Source organism: Macrotis lagotis, chromosome 2 (genome assembly GCF_037893015.1).
Source record: "Macrotis lagotis isolate mMagLag1 chromosome 2, bilby.v1.9.chrom.fasta, whole genome shotgun sequence".
Taxonomy (NCBI): domain Eukaryota; kingdom Metazoa; phylum Chordata; class Mammalia; order Peramelemorphia; family Peramelidae; genus Macrotis; species Macrotis lagotis.
In genome coordinates, this window is record NC_133659.1 from 100,128,741 (window position 1) to 100,154,596 (window position 25,856).

The 25,856-nt window shown below is 40.0% G+C and overlaps 1 protein-coding gene across 1 annotated transcript in view; it reads left to right on the top strand.

Annotated features, from left to right (window-relative positions):
* Window positions 1–25,856, top strand: part of PKP1 (plakophilin 1) — an 82,548-nt gene that overhangs the window by 18,627 nt on the left and 38,065 nt on the right. Inside the window, exon 2 of the mRNA XM_074222346.1 lies at window positions 1,350–1,453. Coding sequence (XP_074078447.1) covers window positions 1,350–1,453 — 104 coding nt within the window. The remainder of the gene's footprint in view (window positions 1–1,349; window positions 1,454–25,856) is intronic.

A 25,856-nucleotide genomic window follows, 5' to 3' on the forward strand; every position in this document is an offset into this window, starting at 1 on the left:
AGATTTGATCTTGGGGAAATTCCTTTAAAAGCTGCAGGAGAATTTTATTGTTTTTTCTCTTCTGCATTAAATCCATTGCTTCTACTTTCTACCTCTTGGTCTACAGATTTTGATTTTGTCTCTATTTCAGAGACTGAGCAAAATTTCCAGCCAACAGAAGAACTGGAACAGATATTATCTGTTTCACTGGGAGAGTCAGGAATAACATGGGGAGTCAGACTCAGGAGTCCTGGCTCCAACTAATGGCTACTCCATCCCCTGCCACACCCTACCTCCAATATCTTGCTAAATTCTGATTCAAGAAAACTCATGGTATGTCAGAAGAAAGACCTCTTGAGAAACAGCTCAGATATGAAATTCTATACAAGAGCATGACAATGGGATTCCTATCCCTGTGGAAATTGTTTTTCTTAATTTTGCTGGGACCATTAGGAATGCTCACTTGATTTATGGGTGTCCTTATGGTGCTTAGGGAGTATTTAGAAAGCTGAGGGAATCCTGCCAGTTCAATATGGGAGACTCAGTCTTGCAAAATGATGTATATTTCTCAGACTAGAAGGACATTCTGATGCCATTTACTCCTAACAGGAGTTTTCTAAGTTTCAACTATTTCTTTGAAGTTTTGAAACAATTCTTTGAGACAGAATTTTTTTTCTTGTCTCACTTGCATTTCTCTACCATCTTGGATTCAGAGTTCTCTTTTTTAGTGCTTTGATGTTATGGGTGCTTGGGAAATATGTACTGAAGATAATGAAAGGGAACCTGTGGAGAGATCACTGAACTCAATGGATTCAGGAAACTTTCTAGCCATGTGACTCTTTGTAAGATTCCTAGTTGCTGTTTGCTTCATTTTACTTATTTACAAAGTAGACCTAAGAATAACACTTACTGGGGGCAGCTAGGTGGCACAGAGGATAGAACACTGACCTTGGAGTCAGGAGCACCTGAGTTCAAATTCAGCCTCAGACACTTAATAATTTTGCAAAAAAAAAAACAAAACAAAACCAAAAAACAAACCTCCCAGAGCTGTTGTGATGATAAAATGAGATATTTGTAAAATTTCATATAATGTTCCACACTTAGAGGGTGATGAATAAATGCTTGATATATTTTTTTTAAAAAAGAGAGAGTGCCAGAGCTATTGATTGATAATCTCTTTATAAGTCTCTTCTTTTATGATGCCAAACACATCACTTCTTCTGTTGTTTCTTTCTTTGGCACTTCATGGTATTTAAAGTTAAGATAACCTTAGGGGAGATGGTTCATGAGCCCATCAGGGGTAGCTGATGTAAATGGATCTCTACAACAAATGAGGGAGTTCTTCCTAATCTTGTACCTCTGTTTTCCAGGTTCCATGTATGATGGTTTGACTGACAATTACAACTATGGGACCACCAACCGGAGTACCTATTATTCCAAATTCCAAGCAGGCAATGGCTCCTGGGGATATCCGGTAAGGAGCTCAGTTTGGTTTTGAAAAACTTAAAGTTTTTAAGGTGTTTAGTATGAAAATGTGGATGGGAATGTGGTTTTCACAATTGTTCAGGTGAGGCTTTAGGACCATTCCAGGGCAGGGATACACAGAAAGAAATACTCAAGCATTAGTGATCTGCTAATAACTTCACAGTTCTTGTTAGAAGAATCTCCTATTTCTGCATTAGTCTGATATATCTGAATGTTTTAGATGATGGTTAGGAGATTGTCTTTCATAAATCTTATACCTATGTGACTATTGCCATTTCCAATAGGGTGGGATTTGGAAGCAATTTATTCTCTTCAAGTCAATTCTAGATGAGTCATAATCATAGATCACTAGAGATGCAAGTATGTAGTCCAGATTTCTCATTTTACAGATAAAGAAAATGAGACACAGATGGGGAATGATATCCTATAGTTATTTAGGAAAAAATTCCATCAAATCCAGAAGTATCAATAATGCAGAAACTACTGGATCTGTTTCAGGAATTTCTTTAGGATCATAGGATTCAAAGAATGAACCTTGGAAACTGGATATTACACACCTTCATTTTCTAGATGAGGGAGCTGAGACCCAGAGAATGGAAATGACTTGCCCAAAGTCACATTGAAATAGAAAGCAGCCAAGCCATCATTCAAACCCAGGGGGCTCCTGACCCCAAATCAAGTAGTGTACTCTCCACTTTACCATGGAGGCCTTAGAGACATGTGTTCAGAATTAATGCCTTCCAAAGTTTTTAGGTATTTACACATTCATGATTCTAGAGCATGTCACTATGTTCTATTCCTTTTGCTCATCCAATAAAACTTATTTTATATTTGAATTCTATAGGAACAGAAATCTTGTCCATATCCTATGACCTAGCTAGAGAAGGGTTCAAAGAAGGGATGTGGGTGTATCCAGATCTGTATTTATTTAGCTTAATTTCTTTCTTACTGAATTCCTGTGATTTTGGAGAGTATCTAATTTTGGGTGGCTGTAGGACAGGGGTTGAGGAGCAGAATAAAGTTCAGTGGCAGATTCTTTTCTTTGTGCCACTGATTACCCAGCCCATTTCTTATTACTCCATAAATACTGCAGGATGAAGCCTCCTTTTGTGGCTGAAATCTGACCCAAGTTGTCTCTAGCAAGGGTGACCAGTTGTCATTCATCTTCACTGAGGAAGGACATTTAATGGTTTTTTATCTTCACTGAGTATAGAACAAGATATAATGAGTTGATGGTGCAACATGAGGGATATAAAGAGGCACAACTTATTAACAATGTAGATTATTGAGAAATAGGGAGACTATAGAATTCTCCTTAAAAAAATCTTAAATAAATAACGAATCTATTTATAGTTATCTAGTTATAATCTTGGAGGCAAGGGGGTGAGTTAAATAAATTTCTTTTTCACTTAGGAAGGATTTCCTGGTTTGAAGTTTGTAGTTGTCAGAATGAAAAAGGAGGAGGAATAGCTATTGATAAAGATTTGCTATAGTAGGTACAAATAAGATCCTTTAGGATATACTGATCCAGAATGTTGGTGCTTCTAAATCAGCTGTGTCCTCTTTCTAGGGGCCTAGGATTTGCCATCTACCAAAACTTCTCAGTCCATCTGCAGTCCCACAGGGCTATGCCTGGAGAAAGCCTATGTTTAGTTGATTGTAGAGATGTTGAGGGTTGTGGCAGAAGCTCTTTAAGACTGAATTTTTTTGGCTGTTTCGGGATCTCTTACTCTACTGATTAGTTATATCCAAGAACTGATTTTACTCAGGGATCCTAGTAGTCATAGTTTTCTAAGGGAACATCCACTGCTGATTCTGTAAAATACTTCCAAGGTTATGTCACTTTGAGTAGTCAAATACTTGCTAGTATAAAACACTGGGGGCACTGTCTTATCTTTTTGCCTTGTCTTCAAATGTGTCCCCTGCCAGATCTATCCCTCCCTTCATGATGACCAGTTAAAGTCTCTTCCCCACTCACTGCCATTCCAAAACCCACCCCTTCTTTTCTCCTTATTAGCTGGCAGAACTTCAGACATTACTCATTCAGGACTGCTGCTGAGGCATGTCCCATCTCTGCTCCATTCTGGAGAAGCTATGGGAATGAGGAGGAGCTTGGTGCATATACAACACTGGATGGGGGGGTGAGGGGGGAAGAGTTAGAGAGGAGGAAGTGGAATAATTGATAGTGGAGCCAGACATATAATCAGTTGGGGACTGGGAAAAACAAAACAAAACAGAACCCAGGCTTAGAGAGAAGGTGAACTGGAAAAGAGGTAACAGATTTGTGGTGATGAGCTAATCATGTTCTTGTGGGATTTTCCCATGGATGGTGTACCTGACTCAAAAGAAGAATTTTCCTTCCAAGCTCCCAAACACTGGCTGAAACAAAATGGTGGTTCTGGGTTGAGTACAGGAGGAAAGGGTGTGAATCACCTGCTTGTCAGTCTTATTCCTAGCAGCTTCACTATGACCCATATGGGCTAAGAATCTTTGGGTCTGTTGCTTTCCCTTTGTTAATTATTTCCTATTTTTTCCTAAATATAGCTTCTTCATATAGAGTTGTTTGTAGGTTGTCTCCCCCATTAGACTGGGACTTCCTTGAAAGAAAATATTTTTTTCAGGTTTTTGTTATTTTTAGCCCTAGTGACTAGCACAGTCTGGCATATAGTAGATGCTTAATAAATTCTTTTTGATTAACTGTCTGATTCAAGAATCATTCACTCCTCTTTAAGAAGCTGGTCAGTCTCAGAGCAGCCCTTACTTTATCCATTCTTTGCCCTTCCTATATCCTTCCAGTGATGAGAGATATCTCCAGACATTGGAGTGGAGAGGATTTCAGGACCTAAGAATAAAAGGATATTTCTCACTCATACCTGCTGGCTAAAGGAAGTTCTCTAGACACCTACTGGTGCTTCAGCCTGAAACCACTTCTGGGAATGATCTTTGATAGGGGGGTGAGGACAGTGGAGCATGTCCAGATCAGATGGATTTGCAGAGTCAAGTCTGCAGTGGAGATATAAGGGAACAGGGGATTGGGATGAGACCTATAGTTTACTGATAAGGAGAATCTCCTCGTGAGGAAACTCCTTCTGGCATTGTAGCGTAATACTTTCACTGCAACTTATAGAATGGAATGTTTGAGTGATTTGCCCAGGGTCACACGGTCAGGATATATCAACGAATAGTTTTGACTCCAAATCTTCCTGACTTTTAGAGGGCAGCTCTATTCATTATGATACACTTCCTTTAAATAGCAGGATAAAAAGTCTGAAGGATTTGCATGTTACAGATATGGCTATAGTATAGATGGCAAATTTGTTGCTTGATTACAACCACCTAAGGATTTGCACCCCAGGAATAATCAGTGAGAATTCTATCTTTTCTCTGGGTTCACTCTATCTGCCAACCTCATTATTCTTCCATTTTAACTGTGATTTGGCTCATCTCCCTCCAACCTACTTTGTTCCCTTCTCCCAACCAGATATTGTAGAAGGTTCACCATGATGTGATTCTATGAATAACCTGCTATGATTCTTTCCTCTGGGGAGAACTAATACCTTTCCTCCTTGCTCATCTTTCTTCCTCTATTATCATTATCTGAAGACCTCCTCTTTTATAGATGAAAAAACTAAGATGGCATCACAGGACCTACAGGGATGGAAGAACTCAACATATAATTCTGAGTTGAGGATTTTCCCAGTAGTCATAGGGATCCTGGAACTCTTGAATACTAGTAGTAGTCAAAGCAGTTTTCTCCTGTTTCCCTCCCTATTCCTACTATTCTACAATCAACAGCACTGAATATCCACTATATACAGAATCTTATAAAAGATCCTACTCAAGGGACATAAAAGACACAAGAAGACATCCATGTTCCCTGTGATGGAGAACTTATGGTCTTGTTGGAAGACAGAATGTACAGAGGTAAGAAAGAAACAGTTTAGAACTCAATTCAGCAATTACATATCAATGGCTTGCTGTGTTAAAAATTCTTTTGCTAATCTTCAATAGAGGTTACAAAGAGACAGTACCTGCCCTCAAGAGATTTCCTATCAAGTAATTGATGAAGGAAACTGAGGCAAAGGATGTCTGATGCTTTCAATAATCTGAAATAAAGAGGACAGAGTCACAGATTAGCACCAGAAAGGACCTTAGAAGATATCAAATCCAGGTCCCCTCCTTTTACAAATGAAAAAACTGAGACACATAAAGACTAAATGACTTGCCAAGCATTACCCTAGTAAGTGTTAGAGGCAGGATTCAAATGTGGTCTCCAAGATGCACACACTAGCATTATTTCCACTTTCTTGACCTGATGATATAATAAGGATGGGGGTAGGTGAATCATATCTAGGAAGGTTGTCCTTATGCCTGAAAATGAGGAATTAGTATCATTACTTTACTGTGGTTGTAAAAATAGTGACTATTATTTTTATTATTGTATTCCTTTTAGGAACTGAGAATGATGGGGAATAGAAGAATTAAATGTTTTGGAAGTGGAGTAAAACATTGTTATGGGTAGATAGGTGGAACATTGGATAGAAAACAGGGCCTTCAGGAAGGAAGACCTGAGTTCAAATCTGGTCTTGGACACTTGCTACTTGTATGACTCTGGGCAAGTCGCTTAATCCTATTTACCTCAGTTTCTTCATCTATAAAATGAACTGGAGAAAGAAATAGCAAACTATCCCAAGTATGCAAGAAAACCCCAAATGGGGTCACAAAGAATCAAACATGCCTGGAACAACTGATCAACAATAAACATGGAAAAGGGCAAGTGAGAGCTGTTTTGTATTGTTTTGCATTGTGAATAAGGAAGATCTCATGCCCTCTTCCAGCCCAGGGTTTTGTAATCTAGTTGAGAAGCTAGATTTTGATGCCATCTAGCTGAGAAGGAGAGAGATGGATGAACTCCCTCCTTACCAATAGGCAGCTCCCTGGAAATTCTCAGCCATTCACACCTGATTTCTTTGTTGTTTGTTCTATCAGTGGAGTTTTCAGTCTCATTAAGTGATCACTGAATCTTGTACAAGACATTTGACTAATTTATTGAATCTATTTGTTTCTTCATCTTGAAAATAAGAGAAGCAGTATACATGATCTTGAAGGCTCCTTACAACTCTAACAAATTCCGTTTGGTTCAAGGATTGTTCTTAAACATTTCTGGTAGGAAATGATATTTCCTTTTATGGTAAGGAGTGAAATGTTGATATCCTGGAGCCAGTCCTGGAATATCATGAGATGAAGTTATCCTGGACAGAGGCCTCTGCTCTGGCCCCTCAGATCTGATAATAACCTTCCACACTGTCCTCACTACTTTCATCTGAAGATCTCCAGGCACTTGGCAAATGGAGATAATTAGTTCTTGCAACACAGTGGGGAGGCAGCTTAGCCTTATTATCCACATTTTACAGATGGGGAGACAGAGGCACAGAGCAAGAACTTGGATTATGGGTAGTTAGTTGGAGAAATGGAATTCAGAAATCCTAGTCTCCACTTAAGGCTGTTTTCTGAAGTTCTAACAATCAATCTCTCTTTCCTGAATCCGTGTAGTCTCAGAGAATGCAGTATTTTCTTAAAAAAAAATCCAGGTGTGGAGAAAGTAGGAGTGGCATCTGCTCCTGAATAGGAGTTTGGCTCTAGTTGGTAGGAGTGATTGATGTTCTTGCCAAAATGGTGTCCCTGTTGCCAGCCAATGACTCATTCCCCACCCAATCCTTTGAGATAGGAGCTTTTTGTGAGGAATTCTTTAGGGGGAGCTGGGTCCTGAGGCGTTTGCCTAACAAGAAAAGACAAGGAGAAGATTTGCTTAGGGACAGAGTGTGAGCTATGAGAGGGGATGGGGGAAAAATGAATGGGCCAGGGACATGCTGTATATCTAAGACATCCTGTTCCCTTCCAAGGCTTCCTAAACTAGTAGGTCATGTTTCCTCATGACAAAGGCCCCTTTTGCCGACATTTCTCATTTTCTTTGGATAAAAGTACATGGCAAATGTCATCATTTTTTTAAACTCTTCTTCATTTCAGGAGGGTGGGGCAAAGGGGGTGGGGTTTTATTTGCAACTGCTTTCAATTTCATCTTTTCAGGAAAAAATTATGGTAGTTTCCCACGTTGGGGCAGGGTTTGAGGCTATGTCTTTCTTTTCCTCTTTTCTCTTGAAAATCTAATTGCAGCAACAAAGAATTTCTTAGCTCTGGACCCTAACCAATAAGATGAGGGAGGGGCTCCTTGGAGACAAATCTTCAGAACACACCACAATACCTTAATCAAATAATCAGTCAACAAATATTTATTAAATACTTTCTATATACTAGAGGGGTAGCCAGGTGACATAGTAGATAGAGCACTGGGTCTGGAATCAGGAGTTCAAATGCTGCCTCAGATGCTTACTATCTGTGACCCTGGGCAAGTCACTTAACCCTGTTTGCCTTCATTTCCTCATCTGTTAAATGAGTATAACTTGGACCAGGTGGCTTCTAAATTCTCTTCCAGGTCTAAAATGATGCTTCTATGACCCTAATAAATTCAATCCTTGAGCAATCAAGGACCTTCATAGTCTGAGAACTTTCTTATAATCAAAGTTTTTCTCTCCTCCTGTTTTCTCCTCCACATGCACATGTTCAAATCTAATCTTCACCCCCAACATATTCTGTATTTCCCTTTTTTGTACCTTTCATTGTGCTGCTTGTTCCCCAGACCTAGAAATCCTCAGCATCACCACCTCCTTTCATGCAGGCCCACAAAAAAAATGCTACCTCCTTCATGGGGAGGATGGTTACTTTATCAATAAAATGGAGATGTAGATGTTTTACAGCTGAAAATGATCTTAGAGAACTTCTTTTTTTAAAAAAGATATTTATTTAAGGCAATGGGGTTTAAGTGACTTGCCCAAGGTCACACAGTGAGGTAATTATTAAGTATCTGAGGTTAGATTTGAACTCAGGTCCTCCTGACTCCAAGACCAGTGCTCTATCCACTGCACCACCTAGCTGCCCCTTAGAGAACTTCTAATCCAAATCTGCTCCCGGGATGTGAAGTCCAGCTAACACTGGATGTAGCTTCATTAAAATCGATATAGACAATAAGGATCAGAGCCGGGGCATGAAGCTAGGCCCACTGATCCCAAATCAGTGTGCTTACTTCTGAAAGCAGCACTGTCTTAGAGGTTCGTGGAATGTCAAGGTTGTAAAGGGCTGCTGTGTCATCTCATTCAAGAATCTCAATTTATAGAATGGAAACTGGAACCCAGAAAGAAGTGATTTCTTATAGGGACTTGAGTAGTAAAAGAGATAAGGAAAATGGGAAAGTAGTTTGAAAAGGTTAAAGTAAGTTTTCCATCATTTAAAAAACCCCACCAAACTATTAAAATAATAATATTAAGGATAAGAATAATAATAGTTAACATTTACATAGATATGGAAACTGGAACTCAGAAAGAGAAAGTGATTTCTCATGGGACATGAGGAGCAAGAGATAAGGAAAATGGGAAAATTGTTTGAAAAGGTTAAAGTAAGTCTACTATCTTTTAAAAATGATTACAATAATAATATTAAGGATAAGTATGACAGCAGTTAACATTTGCATAGTGCTTTTAACATTTTCTCCCTTGATTCTCAAAATAATCTTGGAGGTAAGTACTGCTATTTTCCCCATTGTGCAGATGGGGAAAGTGAGACAGAGAGAGATTAAATGACTTGTCCAGGGTCACACAGGTGTCTGAGATAGGACTTGAACTTGAACTTGTCTCTAAGAACACCATTACTACCATGCTGTAAAACTAGGGTCTGCATTAGGCTCCAATACTCCCTTATTCCTGTCAGTTTGTAATGGTCTCCTTATCTTCAACATCAAAGGTGCAGCTATCTTCTTCATGAAATGTTTGTTATAGTTATTTTCGTGCATGAGTATGTGTGTTGTATGCCTGAGGAGCTCCATGGCATCAGGAAGCAGGGCTTATTTGTTTTGAAACTTATCTAATCTGTATTTATCCGTTACTACCTTCCACATGGCTTTGGACCCCATGAGTACTGATAGCTATATAATCTTCGGGGCATTGATTTAGAGCTACAAAGGGCCTAAGAAATCATCTTTCATTTAAAGATGAGGAAACAAGTCCTGAGAGATTGTGACTTGTCCAAGGTCATATAGGTAATGAATAGTAAAGAAAAGACCTTAGTTACCACCTAACCTTCAAATACTTACAAGATGTATGAACCCTGGGCAAGTCACTGAACTCTCTGTCTCAAGTTTCTTTATCTGTAAAAATGGAGATAACAATAGCATCTACCTCTCAGGGTTGCTGTGAGGATCAAATGAGAAAGTATTTGTAAAGCATATTGCAAACCTTAAAGCACTATATAAATGTGAGCTCTCCTCTTCCTCACCTCCTCCTTGCTTCTTCCTCCTCTTCCTCCTCCTCCCTTTTTCTTCTTCTTTCTCTACCTCCTTCCTCCTCCTCCTCCTCACTTATTCCTTTCCTCTTCCCCCTCCTCCTCTTTCTCCCTCCTACTCCTTCTTCCTTCTCCCCCTCCTTGCTTCTTCTTCCTCCCTCCCCTCCTCCCTCTTTCTTTTTTCTTCCTCCTTCTCTTCTTTTTTTCTTCTTTTCTCTTTCTTCCTAGAATCTGAACCTATTTTCCCTAAGTCCAAATCAAATGCTCTTTGCTAATTTCCCTTCTGTATCAAAAAAGTCAGTTAAGCTTTCAGATTTTCTTTATTTTCTTCCAAGTCTTTTCATCAGTTTTCTTCTAAAAGAATCCAATTGGAGTTGGGTTTATACATTGAGATGGCATCCCCATCCTTGCTCTCCTTAACCAGGCCAGTGGTAATTTGAAATCTTGTTTTATTCTTCCCTTCTTCAGGTGTCTCTAAGGCAACACTGTTAGTGGCTAGTACACTGGATTTGGGGTTGGTGGGTCTGGATTTACATTATAGCTCTAAATTGATCTTATAATCAATTTTTGTTCAATTTAATTTCTCTCAAGTTTGCCAGGAAGCTAGATGGCCCAGTAGAGAGAGCACAGGGTTTGGAATCAGGAAAATGTATTTTTTAAAAAATTTTTTTAAATTTAAAATTTAAAAAATTTTTTTTAAATCTGGCTTTAGATACTTCCTGAGTGTCTGTGTGATTCTCTGCAAGTTATTTAACCCTGTTTACCTCAGTTTCCTCATCTATAAGATGAACTAGAGAAGGAAATGACAGTAACTCTGCCAAGAAAACCTCAAATGAAGGGGCAGCTAGGTGGCACAGTGGATAAAGCACTGGCCCTGGAGTCAGGAGTACCTGGGTTCAAATCCAGTCTCAGACACTTAATAATTACCTAGCTGTGTGGCCTTCGGCAAGCCACTTAACCCCATTGCCTTGCAAAAAACCTAAAAAAAAAAACCTCAAATGGGGGTCAGAAAGAGTCAGACGTGACTAAAACGACTGAACAACAACTCTTCTGGAAAAGGTAAGCTTAGTCTCTAACATCCTTTTCAGGTATGAAACTTATGCATTTTCATTTTACAGATGAGGTGACCGACCCATTGAGAATCAGTGACTTGTTCAAATTCATATAGAAAATCAATGGCAGGACTATGACTATATTTCAAGTTTCTTGACACCTAGCCTTGTATTTTTTGGGCCAAGTAGATTCCTGTCTTTGTTTTTGTCATCCCCTCCCCCCCCAACCCCCAAATTTGTATAAGAATGCTGGGGAAAAGGCAAGTACTTAGGAATATTTGGGGCAATCACTGAGATTTGCAGACCCACTGCAATGGCAAAGTCAAAATATCTTAGGAAAAGGTATCAAGAATAGAAGGGAGAGAAGGAAAAATCAAGAAGAGGGAAAAGAGGTGGTGGTGGGGAAGTCCTAGGTTGATTTTCCGGTATTTTTTCTGCTGGTTTGCAAGTTTTCCTTTTGTCATTGGGCTTGGTGGATACAAAAGTGATGCCATTTGGTAAAGCTGTTGGAGGGTGCTCCCCACCCCTCAGTCAGGGCGGGAACTGGGGCACCTTCCCTGGGGGCCTGGGAGAGGCCCTGCTCTGGCTTGTCTGTACTTAAGTCTTCCTGCCCAGTCGACAGCAAATTTGAGGCAGAGTGATGAGATCAGGAAGAGAGAGAAGCAAGTGTGCTAGGGAGCCAGTGGCAAGTGTGTTCTCCTATTTCTATTCCTCGTACTATTCCCATACGCCTAGGAGGGGAAGGAGAGACTGGCGGTGGTGGTTTTGAGACTCTGTAGGTGGGTTGGGATCCAGGGTTCAGAAGATGTGAGAACCTTGAATGGAAAGGAAACTCAGGACCTAGTCCAAACCTCTCCTTTTAAAAATGAGGAAATTTGGACTCAAGGATCTAAAATAATGTAACATAATTAATAGAAAGGCAACCCAGAATTCAAATCTAGACCTGCTGATTCCAAAGCCAGATATTCCCAGTGAAGGTTATGGTTTTGGGAAATATGAAGAATTGATTTGGATGGGATGACCTCCCTGAAGGAGACTGGGAAAATTTTCCTCCTTAACTGCAAATAAATTCAGATTTCCAACCTTCAAACCCTAGGCTGTCAATTGTCAGTTTAATTAAGTAATTATTCATTATTGGTCAAATATTCTTGTGCTATCCCCTCTTCCCTCCCCCAGGCCTAGTTTTGGAATTGCTGGAGGTGTTACAGGCCAGGGTTCCCAGAGTAATCTGACCACAAAATACTTGAGGACTTGAGATATATATATATATATATATATATATATATATATAGACAGATATATGTATGTATGTATATGGACAGTGATTATAAAAATTGATCTGGAAGAACAGAAGGCTCTCTAGATAATGCAAGATCAGAGAAGTTTGGTAACAAAATAGAGTGGAAAATAATTTAAGTGTTAGTTTTTTTTCAGGGAATCACTATTAACATAGCAAAGGACACAGAATTCTGTAAAACAAGGGAACCTCCAAGACCTCCTCCCTACCCTTCTGGTTCCACTCTTAAAAGTCTTCCACATTTAGCAGGCCCATTCTAAGCTGGGATCTGGAACCTAGGAACACTTCCACAAATAGAGAAACTAGAAGCTAGAAACACTTCCTCACATAGAGAAACTCTGAGACCTGGAACTTAGAAACACTTCCTCACATAGGTTTCAAAGGGGACAAGGCTCACACTTTTGAATCTCTCCTAGTGCTCAATGCAGTGTTCTGCCTCCAGGAAAAGCTTAAAAACACTGTTGGTTGAATAGAATTGAATGCATCCACAGAGGGCTCTGCCAGGGTGTTTCCCCTTGTTTCACTGTTGGAAAGACTTGGTGTGGGGTCGATGGGTGTGCGCCTGGAGAGGAGCTCTGCAAGACTTGACTGATGCCAAATGAGTCATACCTCTCAGCCGCAATTACCATTCTAAGGTGTGACTCCTCAGTTTTCTCTGTCTGGTCTGGCCAGGACTCAGATGTGGATGGGTGGGGTAGAGGTGAGGGGTTGGGAAAGGCAGGCAGGGAGTCCTTGGTGAGTTTTCCTCTCCTCTTTTCTCTGACCCCATCTTACTCAAGGGATGGAAGTAACTTCTTGGGCCAGATGAGCTTCCTCAGAGGATGCTGTCTTTGAGCAGGACTGAAACAAAATCAGTCCTGATGGTTGAGTCTCACTGCTTTTCTAAAGGCTACCATGGAGAGGGATGCTACAGTCCTCTTCTGCAGGGGCAGCTTGGTATGAGAGAGTAGTGAAGTTAAAAAAAATAGCCTTGGCTTTAGAATCAGACCTAGTTCAAAAAAATGAAGTTATTAGACTAGATCCGAGGTTTCTGAGGGACCTCCCAGCTCTATGATATCCTATCATCATGAATGTCTAGGTTCAAATTCTATCTTAGATATCCACTATGTCTGGGTAGGGCACTTAATTTCTCTGAGCCTCAGTTTCTTTATCTGCAAAATAGGCATAATAATAGCACCTACCTCATTTATTGTGAGCTTCAAATGGGATGTTTTTAAAGTACTTTGTAGATTGTGTCAATGTGAGTTATTATTGTCTTACAATCCCTGAAGGTCTTGGAGCCAGAAGAGTTTGTTGTTTTTAGACCCCAATATTTTTCATTGCATAAACCTCTAGTTTTGTTGCAAATATGCCAGTAGAGAGCCACCTATCCAGGGTAGCCCAGACCCCAAAGGCAATTTACTGATGGATTTAATAGGTGACTGGGAAAGCTTTTAAAGAGCTATACTCACAGGGTCTGCTTCAGGCTAAACACCTATAACAGTGTGTGTGTGTGTGTGTTTGTGTGTGTGTGTGTGTATGTACTGGGAGCATATATGTTCATAGATATGTGTGGGATATGTATGTGAGCATTTATTATACAAAGCTGGTTGAAGAATGAGCCAACAGCTCCTCCCTTTGTGGTGAAATATTCAATTGTCTAGTCTAGTTTTTTCCCCAGGTGTCTCCTCTTGGAGAACCCTTTGGATTGAATAAGACTGAGCTCTCCTGATCTTCATAATCACAGTGCTTCCCGTAGCAGAGGCTCCTAGGGCCCTCTCCATTTGTTGGCATATGCTCCGAAAGGAGCAAGGTTTCTTACCTGAACTTTTGGACTAAAGTTATTGTCCTGGATGTGGGATTGAGCCAGACAAGGAACATGGATAGTGGAGGCAGAGAAAATTATATTTATATAGTACTTTGAGGTTTGTAAAGTACTGAATATACATTGTCTCATTACAATAATCTGTAAGGATAAATATTTGCCTAGGGTTACATAGCTACTGAGGTGAGATTTGAACCCACATCTTTCTTTTTGGCTCTTGGTCCAGTCCACCATTTTGCTTTCCAGAAGGAAGCATGTTTTGTTAGGAGAAAGGAATTGAACTAATTGGAACCCAGTCCCTAGGGAGCAGCATGAACAAGAGATTCCTAGAGAGCTGGGTGTATCCCTGAGGCACCTCATCTTCCTTCTCTCAGTAGGATAACTCATAATCCAGGGATGGTCTCCAAGGAAGGCAATTCCATAATTTCCCTCAATCAACTATCTACTCCCACACAACCAAACCCTTGAATTTGGGAATTTTTTTTCGGGGGGGTCATATTTAGTCCACATATTCCCTTTTTGCCCCTGTCCTGTCCTGATCCTCTGTATGATCCAGAAACTTTCACTGAGAAATTTAAAAGATGTCAGGAAGGTAACTTTTGAGATAGTGTGGTATTCACAAGTAACCAGTGAAATTGTGGTGTTATTGGAGGTTGTGGATAAGAATGAGTTTATCAGCTTGTTTTTGAGGTTCCCAACAAAAGGAAATTTGACTCCTTTTTTCAATCAGATCATGAATTTTTTTGTCTGAAGTGGGCAATATTCCGTTGGATTTTTCTTTCCAAAATCAAATGAGAGACTGTTAGTGGTCATATTGTCTGCCTTTTGCCCTTCATTCTTCTCTGACCCTCAGAATTCTTTCTGCCACACAGATTCCACTTTCCAGATTAGTTAGGAGAGACAATCTCTGTACTCTGTCATTGGGACACTATCCAGAAGAAAGTCTAGGATAAGTTCCATGGACAAGCCTAGTCATTCAAGAATATTATCTTTGAGTGGTTGACTCATTGGTGAGACTTTGAGCCCAGAATCCCAGAGAAGAAATTTCCTTCCCAAGGTGAAGTAGTGATCTTCCAGATGAAGGCAATTCTTTCTCACTTTCTCACTCACTTAATGAGTGAGCCTATTCTTTAGTTTCAATTATTTGAAACTATTATTATTATTACTTTGGCCAATATGAATTTTTTATTGAATTATCTAGCTGAACTTACTAGTGAAGAATTGTCCCCTTTCCATCTTCCATGTATTTCATGGAAATAGATGCGATAAATATCATTTGGCTTTTAATTTTTTTTGATATGTAGACTGAGTGCCATGTTTTTTTTCTACATGGGATTAATTAAAAGTTTTAAAATTTTTTAAAGATTTTTTTCAGGAAACTTGGCTGAAAAGATCCAATGCCAGGCTAAATCACAACCTTTCATATGATCTTAGATTTATAGCTGCAAGGAGCTTTAGAAACAGTGGAGTCCAACCTTCTCAGTTTGCAAATGAGGAAACAGGCATGGAGATTTAAGTGACTAGCTCAGGGAAATACAGTTTGTATGTGTCTTAGGTAGAATTTGAACCCATCTTTTCCTGATCAGATATTCTATCTAGTATACCTTGTTTGATCTCACTCGGTATTTTTGACTTGTCTGATTTACCCTATACCATTTCAATGCAGAGTTCTTTCTAAGCAGTTCCTAATTACTTATTGATGTCTTTTGGGGGTAAGTGATATTGCTACTGAGTATTGTAGGGATGTTGATAGAAGAAGCAGAAGAAATAGAACATAGAGTCTCCAGACATGCTTGAAGAGTGCAACCTGATCTAGCTAGAAGCAAGATAGTACAAACACTCACACAAACTCTCTCTCTCTCTCTCTCTCTCTCTCTCTCTCTCTCTCTCTCTCTCTCTCTCTCTCTCTCTCACACACACACACACACACACACACAAACACACACCCTTTGAAGTCTGACTCTTCCCATCCCCTGAAACAGGCCTCCAGAGCAATGATACACCTTCATATCCCAGGCACATCACTTGAAGCACTATCACAGATCTCTTATTTGGGAAGCCCTGGACTTGAGTTCCAGCTCCAGTTTTGCCACTTACCATCTGCATGATCTTGGATATGTCACTATCTCACTGGGTCTCAGTTTCTTCATCTGCAAAATGAGGGGGTTGGACAAGATGTCCTCCGAGATTCCTTCCATCTCTAGATCTTTGATGCTGTGGTTCTAGGAGGTGGCATTTAGAGGAGGAATGAGGGGTATAATTATCTCTTTGGGGGCTCTTGGAAGTGCTTTGGAAGAGATGGGCATCTCCCTCTGAAGGCTGACTGCCCCTCAGCTATGGTGTCACTTGGGTTGTGACTCAGTACCTTAAATTAACCTCCAGCTGTATCAGAGTGCTGAGTCAGCAACGGCTGGCTCACTTGTGATGCTGACTTTCTTTCCTACCAGCTTCTGCCCTTTCTTGAGTTTCTCCTTTCTTTAGATTCTTTCAGCAAGGGCTTGGGCATCACTTGAAGAGTAGGCTTTCCATAAGATATACATGGTAAACCTTAAAGAACCATGTTGGTTGTTATTATTAATGATAATAATGCTTAAGCTGTGGCAGCTGGTAATAGGCTTTAAAGTTTGCAAAGCAATTTTTCATGCATTAATCTCCTTTAATCTTCAAAACCACTCTCTGAGGTCAGTTGCCCAGGGATTATTAGCCTCATTTTATATAAGGTGCAGAGAAATTATGTGACTCGCTCATATCACACAGGTAACAAATGTCAATGTCAAGATTCAAACTCAGGTCTCTCCTGACTCCAAGTTCTCAGTTCTTTCCATTATACTATGTTGTCTTTTCAAGATTTTCCAAACACCCAAGTTTATTTGCATGCCATTTGCATAGTAAGCTAATATTAATGTTTTACATTTATATAGCCCTTTATATTTCACAAAGTTCCTCCCTCACAATGGTCCCAGGAGGAAGCTATTGTAATTATTATACTCAATTTATAAACAAGAAAACAGTTTCAGAAAGGTTAAGTGATTTGTCTCAGATCACCTTTCTAGTAAGTAATTGAGCCAGATATCCTTAATTTTAATCTAATGCCCTGCCAACTATGTGGCCTTTCATAGTCTATGTATTTTTAATTTGGTAGCAAATTATGAGGATACTCTTTTTTACTCCAATCTTACTTCTTTCCCTTTTACTTCTCCTAAGTCACTTTGGACCAAATCATTGCAGAGAAAGAGCTGGTTAGACCCTATCTACTTGCTTTTCCTCCCCCATCTCTGCCTCAAGTCCTAATAAAGTTGATAGATTAATTATGTTTGTCCTTCATTCTCAAAGAAGATACCATTACAGCAAGGAGGTGATGCCATGAAAAGCAAGTGAATTGGATTTGAGTGAGGGGGATGCTATCCTTTTACCAGTCTCACTTTCTCTTCTGTAGTCATCTAGAGTCTAGTGGCTGGATGTGAATCAGGACAACTGGAGATGGCCCTGGATGCAGGGCAATCAGGAATCAGTTACTTGCCCAAGGTCACACAACTAGTGTCAAGTGTCTGAGGCTGGATTTGAACTCCCATCCTCCTTGACTTCAGGGCTAGCTCTCAATCCACTGTATTACCTAGCTGTACCACTAAAGAGGAGTAAGAGGGAAGATTGGGCTTAGAGAGCAATTAGCAAACCTTTATTGAGTATCTACTGTGTTCCAAGCCTTGTAAAGTCATACTCCACCTCATGTCATTAATTTGTATTAAGAAAATATGAGACAAAACATTGCAAGAGATAGTTATTGCCATAGGAATAACCTGATAGAAATAGATATTTTGATGAACTGGATTATGGCAGGGTTCACAACTTCACAATTGAACATTAATAATATTATTAGGAAACACAGTCCTATTAATCTGGCAAGTTTTTTTTTTTAATTAGAAAACAAATGGGGATTTTAAAGGACATCAAACCCAATGAGAGTCACCTAGTGGACTCTTAGGCTGGAAAAAATGGTGATAACTCCTTGCATTCTGCCTCAATGAGACTTTATAAAAAATGAAATTGCCAAATTTTAGAAATGATGCTGATAAGCTGGAGAGTGTCCAGAGAAGGACAACTATATTGATGAAAGGTCTGTCTGCCTCAGTTTCCTCATTGGCAAAATAAGGAAAAAAAATAACACCCATCTCCTAGGGTTGTTTTATGAGGATTAAATGAGAGAATATATGTAAAATGTTTTGCAAACTTTAAAGCCACCATATAATTGCCAACTATGATTATTAGACCCAGTTTACTTGGTCCTAAAGGGGAGAATGAGGATCACTATCTGGAAGATGAAATAACACAGAATTAGGATAGTTATTTATTTATGTGTTATTGAGTAGAGTCTTGTGTTGGTATCCATCAATCTATCAATAAGCCATTTTTTAAAGTTCTCCTAAGTACCAGACATTAGATGTACAAAGACAGAATTAAAACAACCCTTACCCTTATTGAGTTTATATTAGAACAGGCACTCTTTGAGGCACTATATTTGAAGACAGGCACTTTTCCCCCTTGTTTTGACCTTAGTACTTACCAGTGTTTGGCATACAGTAGGTGCTTAATAGACGCTTGTCCATTAATTGATCTTAAGTAGAGAAGATGTGAGTTTAAAGCTATACAAACCAAAGGGCAAGTAAACTCAAGGTATGAGTCTCGATAGTCTGAGATTACCACTAAATATGATTCTATTAATCTTAGACTGAGAAGACCATCTGGCCTAGACAATTAGGGCAGTTAGATGGTTCACAGAGTAGAACACTGGGCTTGGAATTAGAAAGACTTATATGAGTTCAAATCCAACCTCAGACATTTATTTATGTGATCCTGAGTAAATCACTTAGCCCTGTTTGCCTCAGTTACCTCATCTGAAAAGTGAGCTGGAGAAAGAAATGGCAAACCACTTCCGTATCTTTGCCAAGGAAACCTTAAATGGGGTCATGAAGAGTCAGACATAGAAAAAGACTGAACTGAAAAGAACTGAATATTCTACAGTATATGCTTGTGCTAGAAAACTTTCAGGCAAGGTCTAGGGGGTGCAGTCATCCATGGCTCAGTCTTCAAGGCAATAGTAATTCTCTTTTTCTTTCATCTTTGGGGGAAAAGGATCTTGTGAGAGAGATTTAGGAATTGCAACTTAATAGACATCATTGTGTAGAATAGACATCATTTTGTAAGACTTAAGTTCCTGAAAATGGCCACACACCTTTGCTGGGTGTGTGACTGTGGGGAAGAGCAGAGCAGGGTGTGTCTTGCTGGTAGCTTGTTTAGCAGGCCACACCTTGCTAGCTAAAGCTTCTTTTCAAATGGGCTAATCACTAGGCTACAGACACACAGACACACAGACATACACACAGACACACACACACACACACACACACACACACACACAGACACACAAAGAATATGTCCAAGAGACTCTGGCCAACACAGGAGCAAGTTTTACCCAAATTATTCCAATTGTTTGGGTCAGAGAACTGAGAAAATGTGAGACAAAGCAATGCAAGAGATGGTTATTGTCATAAGAACAATCTTATAGAAATAGATATTTTAATGAACTGGATTATGGTTCCTCCCCATTGCAAAGGGAGGAAAGAATCTGATTCATGTCAAGAGCCAGTTGATAATATCCTTGTAAAAAGGCCAAATCTACAAGGCCAAATATGCCACTGCAACTGGGAGACCCCAAGTCTGTTCCAGTCTGTTCAGCACTCAAGGTTAGCTAGAAGTCTTAACTTACCAAAACCCCCTCTATCTCTGGATGTTGAAGGATGTTCAGTGCTGCTGAGGTTTCCTGATTATGCAGTCCATATGAAGCCTCTGCCCATGAATCACCAAGTTAAGTCACCAAGTATTATGGAGTATTAGCACTATTTTAGGTAATATGTATGGAGAATGACTTTGCTCTTGGGGAATTTAGAATCTAGTTGGGGAGATGAGATACATCTGTATGAAACAGAGAGCAAAACAAGATTACCTACATTGGTATTCAGTGATGTAATACAGACTCTATTTGAAGGGATTCTGAGGGGGGAATGATCACTATGATTTTTAAGTTTTGCCAAGAGAAACTTTCTTGAGGAAAGGATGAACTGTGGCATTGGATGATCTGAGAGGAGTAAGAGGGTATTCATCAGAATTGATGAATAGCCTAAGCAATGACAGAGTTGGGAATATAAATGGCTAATGAATGATTTGGAGAAAGAATGGGAAGTTTAGGAAATGGGAGTCAGGAGGGTTCAAATTTTGTCTCAGTCACTAGTTGTGTCATTCTGGGCAAGTCACTTAACCATTCTCAATTTCATTTTCCTCATTGGTAAAAATTAGACCAAGATATTACCATTTTGAGGAGAGTTCTTTTGGAAAGCAAAATGCATTCTACGGCATTTTAGTTCATCTTTCCACTCCTAGAAGAAACAGAAGGAGGGAAAAATAGAGAGTAAAGAAGGCTTATATTTACAGGAATAGAATCAATTGACTATGTAGACACTAAGTAAATAGATAAGTAGAAAACTAGAACTAAGAGAAGGGCAAGGAAATAGCTGAGAGAGAGAGAGAGAGCTCTGTGCTAAGGAGTGATCCTGAGAAGAACCAGGTTTCACAATGGTGGGCTCCATGCCTCCTTGAAGACTCCTCTGACACTCAGGGTTGTAAAAACACATGTACATGAGCATAAGGGTGTTGAGCTCTTATGGGTCCTTTAAACCACTATATCCTCCTGCCTGAATGGGCCAACTCTATTCCCAACAAAGGGGGAATTCTCTGGCAAAGCCATGCCCCAACTAGGACATCCTGATCCTTGGCTTTCCTGGAGGTTGCTGTTTCACATGTCTCACATATATGAGAACCAGACGGGTGTGTATGTTTCGTTGTCCTTTGTATTCAGAAGTGACGCTGCAGTGAATGATCGATATCTGTGTGTGGGAGTGGACCTGGAAAATGAAGGGCCAGCCAACAGGTCTTTCTCCAAATGAATGTTGAACACTGGGACACACTGGCTTTTGATTCCAGATTGAGCTGCTGAGCCTCTGTCCAAGATTCAAGGATGACCAGACGCCTTTACTCATAAAAGCCCCTATATTTTTGTTTGCTGAAGGCTGTTCAGAGCTAATCCAATTTCATGACTATGCAGAATGATCCACAATGGAAAAGAATGATAGGGAGAAAAATATTGGACTTTGGAACAGAAAATCCTGAATTCAAATCCTGAATCTGATTTGTATTAGCTAAATGACGTTGAGCAAGTTAGCATCTTCTCTGAACCTCAGTTTATCCCTCAGTTAAAGGAAACAATAAAACCAGTAGGAGTTTTGCCTCAGAGGCAGCATGGTGGAGGAGGCAGAGATCCATCTGGGTTTGGAAGCAAGGGGTCCATGTTCTGCTCCTGACATATACTTAGCTGCATGACCTTGAGCAAATTACTTAGCATTTTGGTGCTCCCTGAAACTTTCTGCAGCTCTAAGTTGAACAGGTTTTGTATCAGTGAAAGTTTCTACATCAAAAGTTTCCTGTTCATAGGGTTTTCTTGGCAAAGATATTGGAGTGGATTGGCTTAAAGGAAATAGAGGTTATGTGACTTACCTAGGTTCACACAGGTAAGAAGAGTCTGAATAACACTTATTTGATTTGAACTCAAGTCTTCCTGAGTACAAGACCAGTGTTCTAACCACTGAGCGACCTCATTGTCCTAGTAATTTCCTGGGCTGATGAAATCACTGATTCTGATCCCACCACCAAAACAATGTTTTTAAATTTTATTGCAAGCCCTAAAATGTTATATAGATGCCTATTATTATTATTTCACTTTTCTCACCTCTATATTTGATGAAGTTTAGGTGGAAATGATGTGGGACAAGTCAATATGTTGCTGTTGTCTTTTGTGTTTGTTGGACCACTGAACATCATTATTTTCTTTATTTTTGGTTATGCTTCCTTACTTGAACATTATGTGGATCAGAGGGTGTGTGTGGGGGGTATTGGTGAAGCTGTCTGGAGTCATTAAGTGTCAAAAGAGATACCATTAAAAATCCTCTTAAAGAATAAATATATGAATATGATACCAAAAAATTCCCATAAAGAATAACTATAGGGCGGCTAGGTGGCGTAGTGGATAAAGCACCGGCCCTGGAGTCAGGAATACCTGGGTTCAAATCCGGTCTCAGACACTTAATAATTACCTAGCTGTGTGGCCTTGGGCAAGCCACTTAACCCCGTTTGCCTTGCAAAAACCTAAAAAAAAATAACTATATTAATATGAGGAATGAGGAGAGGGAAAGCTGAGAGTAGGAGAGTTAAGCCCAGGTCATTCAACTGTAAAGCAAACTGAAAGCAATCTTCCTTTTCCCATGATCCTCATCTCCAGAGGCTTACACCATGTCTGCCCACAGAAGATTTGGGTTGTTCTGAGGACCACTCCAATCACAGTCTTTCAGTTAAATCAGTCAACCTAGGTCATCTACTGGGGATTTCAGTTATAAAAACTGACATTGCTATATCTTTACTATCATAGTCCCTCTGCATTTATTCTTTTCAGGGAAGTGGTGATACCAGGGATTGTTAAAAATTCACGTACTTATTATAGGCCCAAGCATCCTGTCTTCCAATCTCATGGAGAAGGAGGGAAGAAGGGAAAAAATGTATAAATGCCTACTTTGTTACATATTTGATTCTCACAACATGTCTAAGAAACAAATGCTGTGATTATCCTCAAGGAGACTGAGGCAGGAGTTAAGTGAGTTGTCTAGGATTACTCAGCTAGTAAAAGTCTGATGTGAGATTCAAATTCAAGTTGTCTCAACTTCAGGCCTTGAACTCTATCAGTTGCTCCACTGAGCTATCTTGCTCAAAAGAGAATATGTCATACTATTATCTATCGTTTAGGATACTGCTTATCTAATCTCAAAGTCATATTCTCAATCATAGTCAATAAACACTGATTAAGTAACTGTAATGTTCCAAACACTGTACTAAACTCTGGAAATAAAAATAAAAAAAAGCTAATCCCTGACCTTAAGGAGTTCACAATCTAATGGCGGAAGATAATATACAGGGAAACTGAAAAGCCTTTTAGAAACTCCCATTGGTATGAAATTAAGACCCTACTTCCATGGTACTTTTCTCCAAATATTGAGCTCTGATGAAGAAGAAATCCTTAGATTTCCAAGACGCCACCATCATTAAGAAGAAAGCTGGGAAAGTTGAATGTAGCAATTATCCCAGATTTCAGATGGATTAGATATATGTCTGGGGTAGGGAAATCCTGCTTAGAAACCTCTCAGCCTTGGTTGGGAACTAAAATTCCTCATGTCTCTGAATGAGCACTGGGCCTGTCTGAACGAATCTCCTGGTCCCTCCAGGCTTGAGTGTTGAGAGACATGAGGTTAAAGGAGAATTTTTCTTCTTACATTTATGATTTTTATTCCAATATATGGCCTCAGTGAGCTGAACAAAAACAGAATTTCTGTTTTCAGGGATGAATGGGCAGTTCCCAGGACTCAATGTAATTCAGTGAGTGATTATTAAACATCTGCTATGAATAAGGCATTATAAATTATGCCAGGGAGACAAGAAGCCAAAATGGTCCCTGTCCCCAGAGAGCTTGCATTCTAAGTCTTTGAGGTGGTCAGTGCTTATGATGTTCCAAGAAGCTCAATTTACCTTCTTGGGGATTGGTGACATCCTCTGTGATGTCCCTAGGGGTCCTGTCTATGTTGGGTGGAAATGAGGCATCACAGCTGACTGCTACTTTTCCATCCCTAATCACCCATGTTCTCTGTCCTACAGGCCAATCAATCAGCAACTATTTACTAGGGAGACAATCCTAAATCTCTAAGAGTTTATTTTCTAATAGTCTCAATTCCTTGTATGTGGTCCACATATGCTATGATCTAGCCCTTCTAGAAGGGCTTTTAGCTATTCTTCTTACCATTTAGAAGAACAATATTGCTCAGAGAGAATGAGCGCATGAGTCTGAGATGCCTTTAACTGGAAACAATGGGGTTGCTTGTTGCATTTCCATTAAAGGCTTTTTAACAGACCGTGCATGAGCCATTGGCTTTTCTTCCAGCCACCTGCTCCCAGGAGAGGAGTGGAAAGGAAGGGTGTGGCTGCTGCCTGGTGTGACTCCCACAGACCTGGAGGAGGACTAATTGCCTAGTTTTGCTTGACATTGGCAGAGCAGTCACTTAGAATCCTTGACTATTAGAGCTTGTCCAACCCTCTCATTTCACAGACCCAGACAAGTGAAGTGACTCCCAAAGGGTTACAGTTAGCGTCAAAACTTGAGCTAGAAGTCATGGATCCTGGGTCCTTCCTAGCAGACTATGTTACACTTCCACTCAATGTCCAAACACTCAGGAAATCCCCAGTCCCTGATCTTTACTTTCCTGTCCCTTTTTCTTTTCCTTTATTACCTCCAGTGACACGATAGGGACAGATTATGTAGATCCAGCCTAGGACAGAAAACTGGACACTGCCCGGGTATATTCAAACTTGCCTGCAGCCCTGTGTCTGAGAGATTTAGAGCTGGAAAGGTTATTAGAGGTTGACTAGTGTAACTCTCTCATTTTATGGATGAAGCAATTGAGGACTAGGGAAGTTGAGTGACTTGCCCAAGATACGATAGGTAATATGTTTCAGAGTAAGGATTTGAACTCAGATCCTCTGGGTTCCAGAGTCAGTATGCATTCTATTACATAACAAAGAGAGATGAAATGCCATCAATTACAAGGCTAACAGTTTGTGACATCTGAATTTTGGATTTAATTTATGTTTTTGAACCCAATCATCTAATTCTGTAAGCTGCTGATGCCTAGGAGTCAAAGCCAGAGCTTCAGTCTTTTGTTTCTTTAAGCAGATCGTTAGAGATAAGACTCTCCCACAGGAGATCAAAGGGGAAGAGAATGAATGAGGGAGTCACAGGTGAGTTGGTCTGGAAGAGGGAATTACCTGATGATTACCTAACCCCAGCATGTATGCTGGGTGGGAGGGTGAGTTCTGGGCTGATGGACTTGGCCTCGGCTCATTTTCAGAAAGGTGAATCCTAAGTCACCACCTGTATGGAGAAGTTTTCTCAGACACGATGTTGATCCTTCCATCAGAGAGCAAGTCAGAGCAGATCTGATCCAGAGAAGTCTTGAAAACTCATGGGAAAAAAAAAGTGATGGACAGTTCTGTTCCCAAAGCCTCCAGGTTACAAGGCTCCTCCTCGTGGAACTTGGCTCCTGGGTGTTAAAATGGAATCTGTTTTGTGTCTCATTGTCCTTTGTTCTCTGGGATGACTGGATTATTTCTCATACCAAGCTTCCCACAACTGTCATCTGTGTCATTAGGAATGAGGAACGCTTGAATTGCCTCATTCACACCCCCTACGAGCCCACCTCACTGCAACCAGGATGCCCAAACAAGGAAAGGTTATAGAACTCAGTGAATGTCCTTCAAGGTGGACAGTCCAATGACTAAGTTGCAAACTACCTGTCTTCCTCTGGGAAGGCCATTTGAGAATCTACCTAGCATCTCTCCAAACTCTTTAAGTAAAGGTGTATACCCTCTAAATAGGAAGGAAGAGAATATCAAAACCACCACTCCATTATATAATCCATTTTTTTTGGCAAGGCAATGGGGTTAAGTTATTTGTCCAAGGTCACACAGCTAGGCAATTATTAAGTGTCTGAGGCCAGATCTGGAACTCAGGTACTCCTGACTCCAGGGCCAGTTCTCTATCCATTGCACCACCTAGCCACCCCTTTATAATCCATTTTTAAGGGCAGTGAGCCTATAACAGAAACCAATTTCCTGCTCCTTATTAAGGGAGGTCTCATCTACT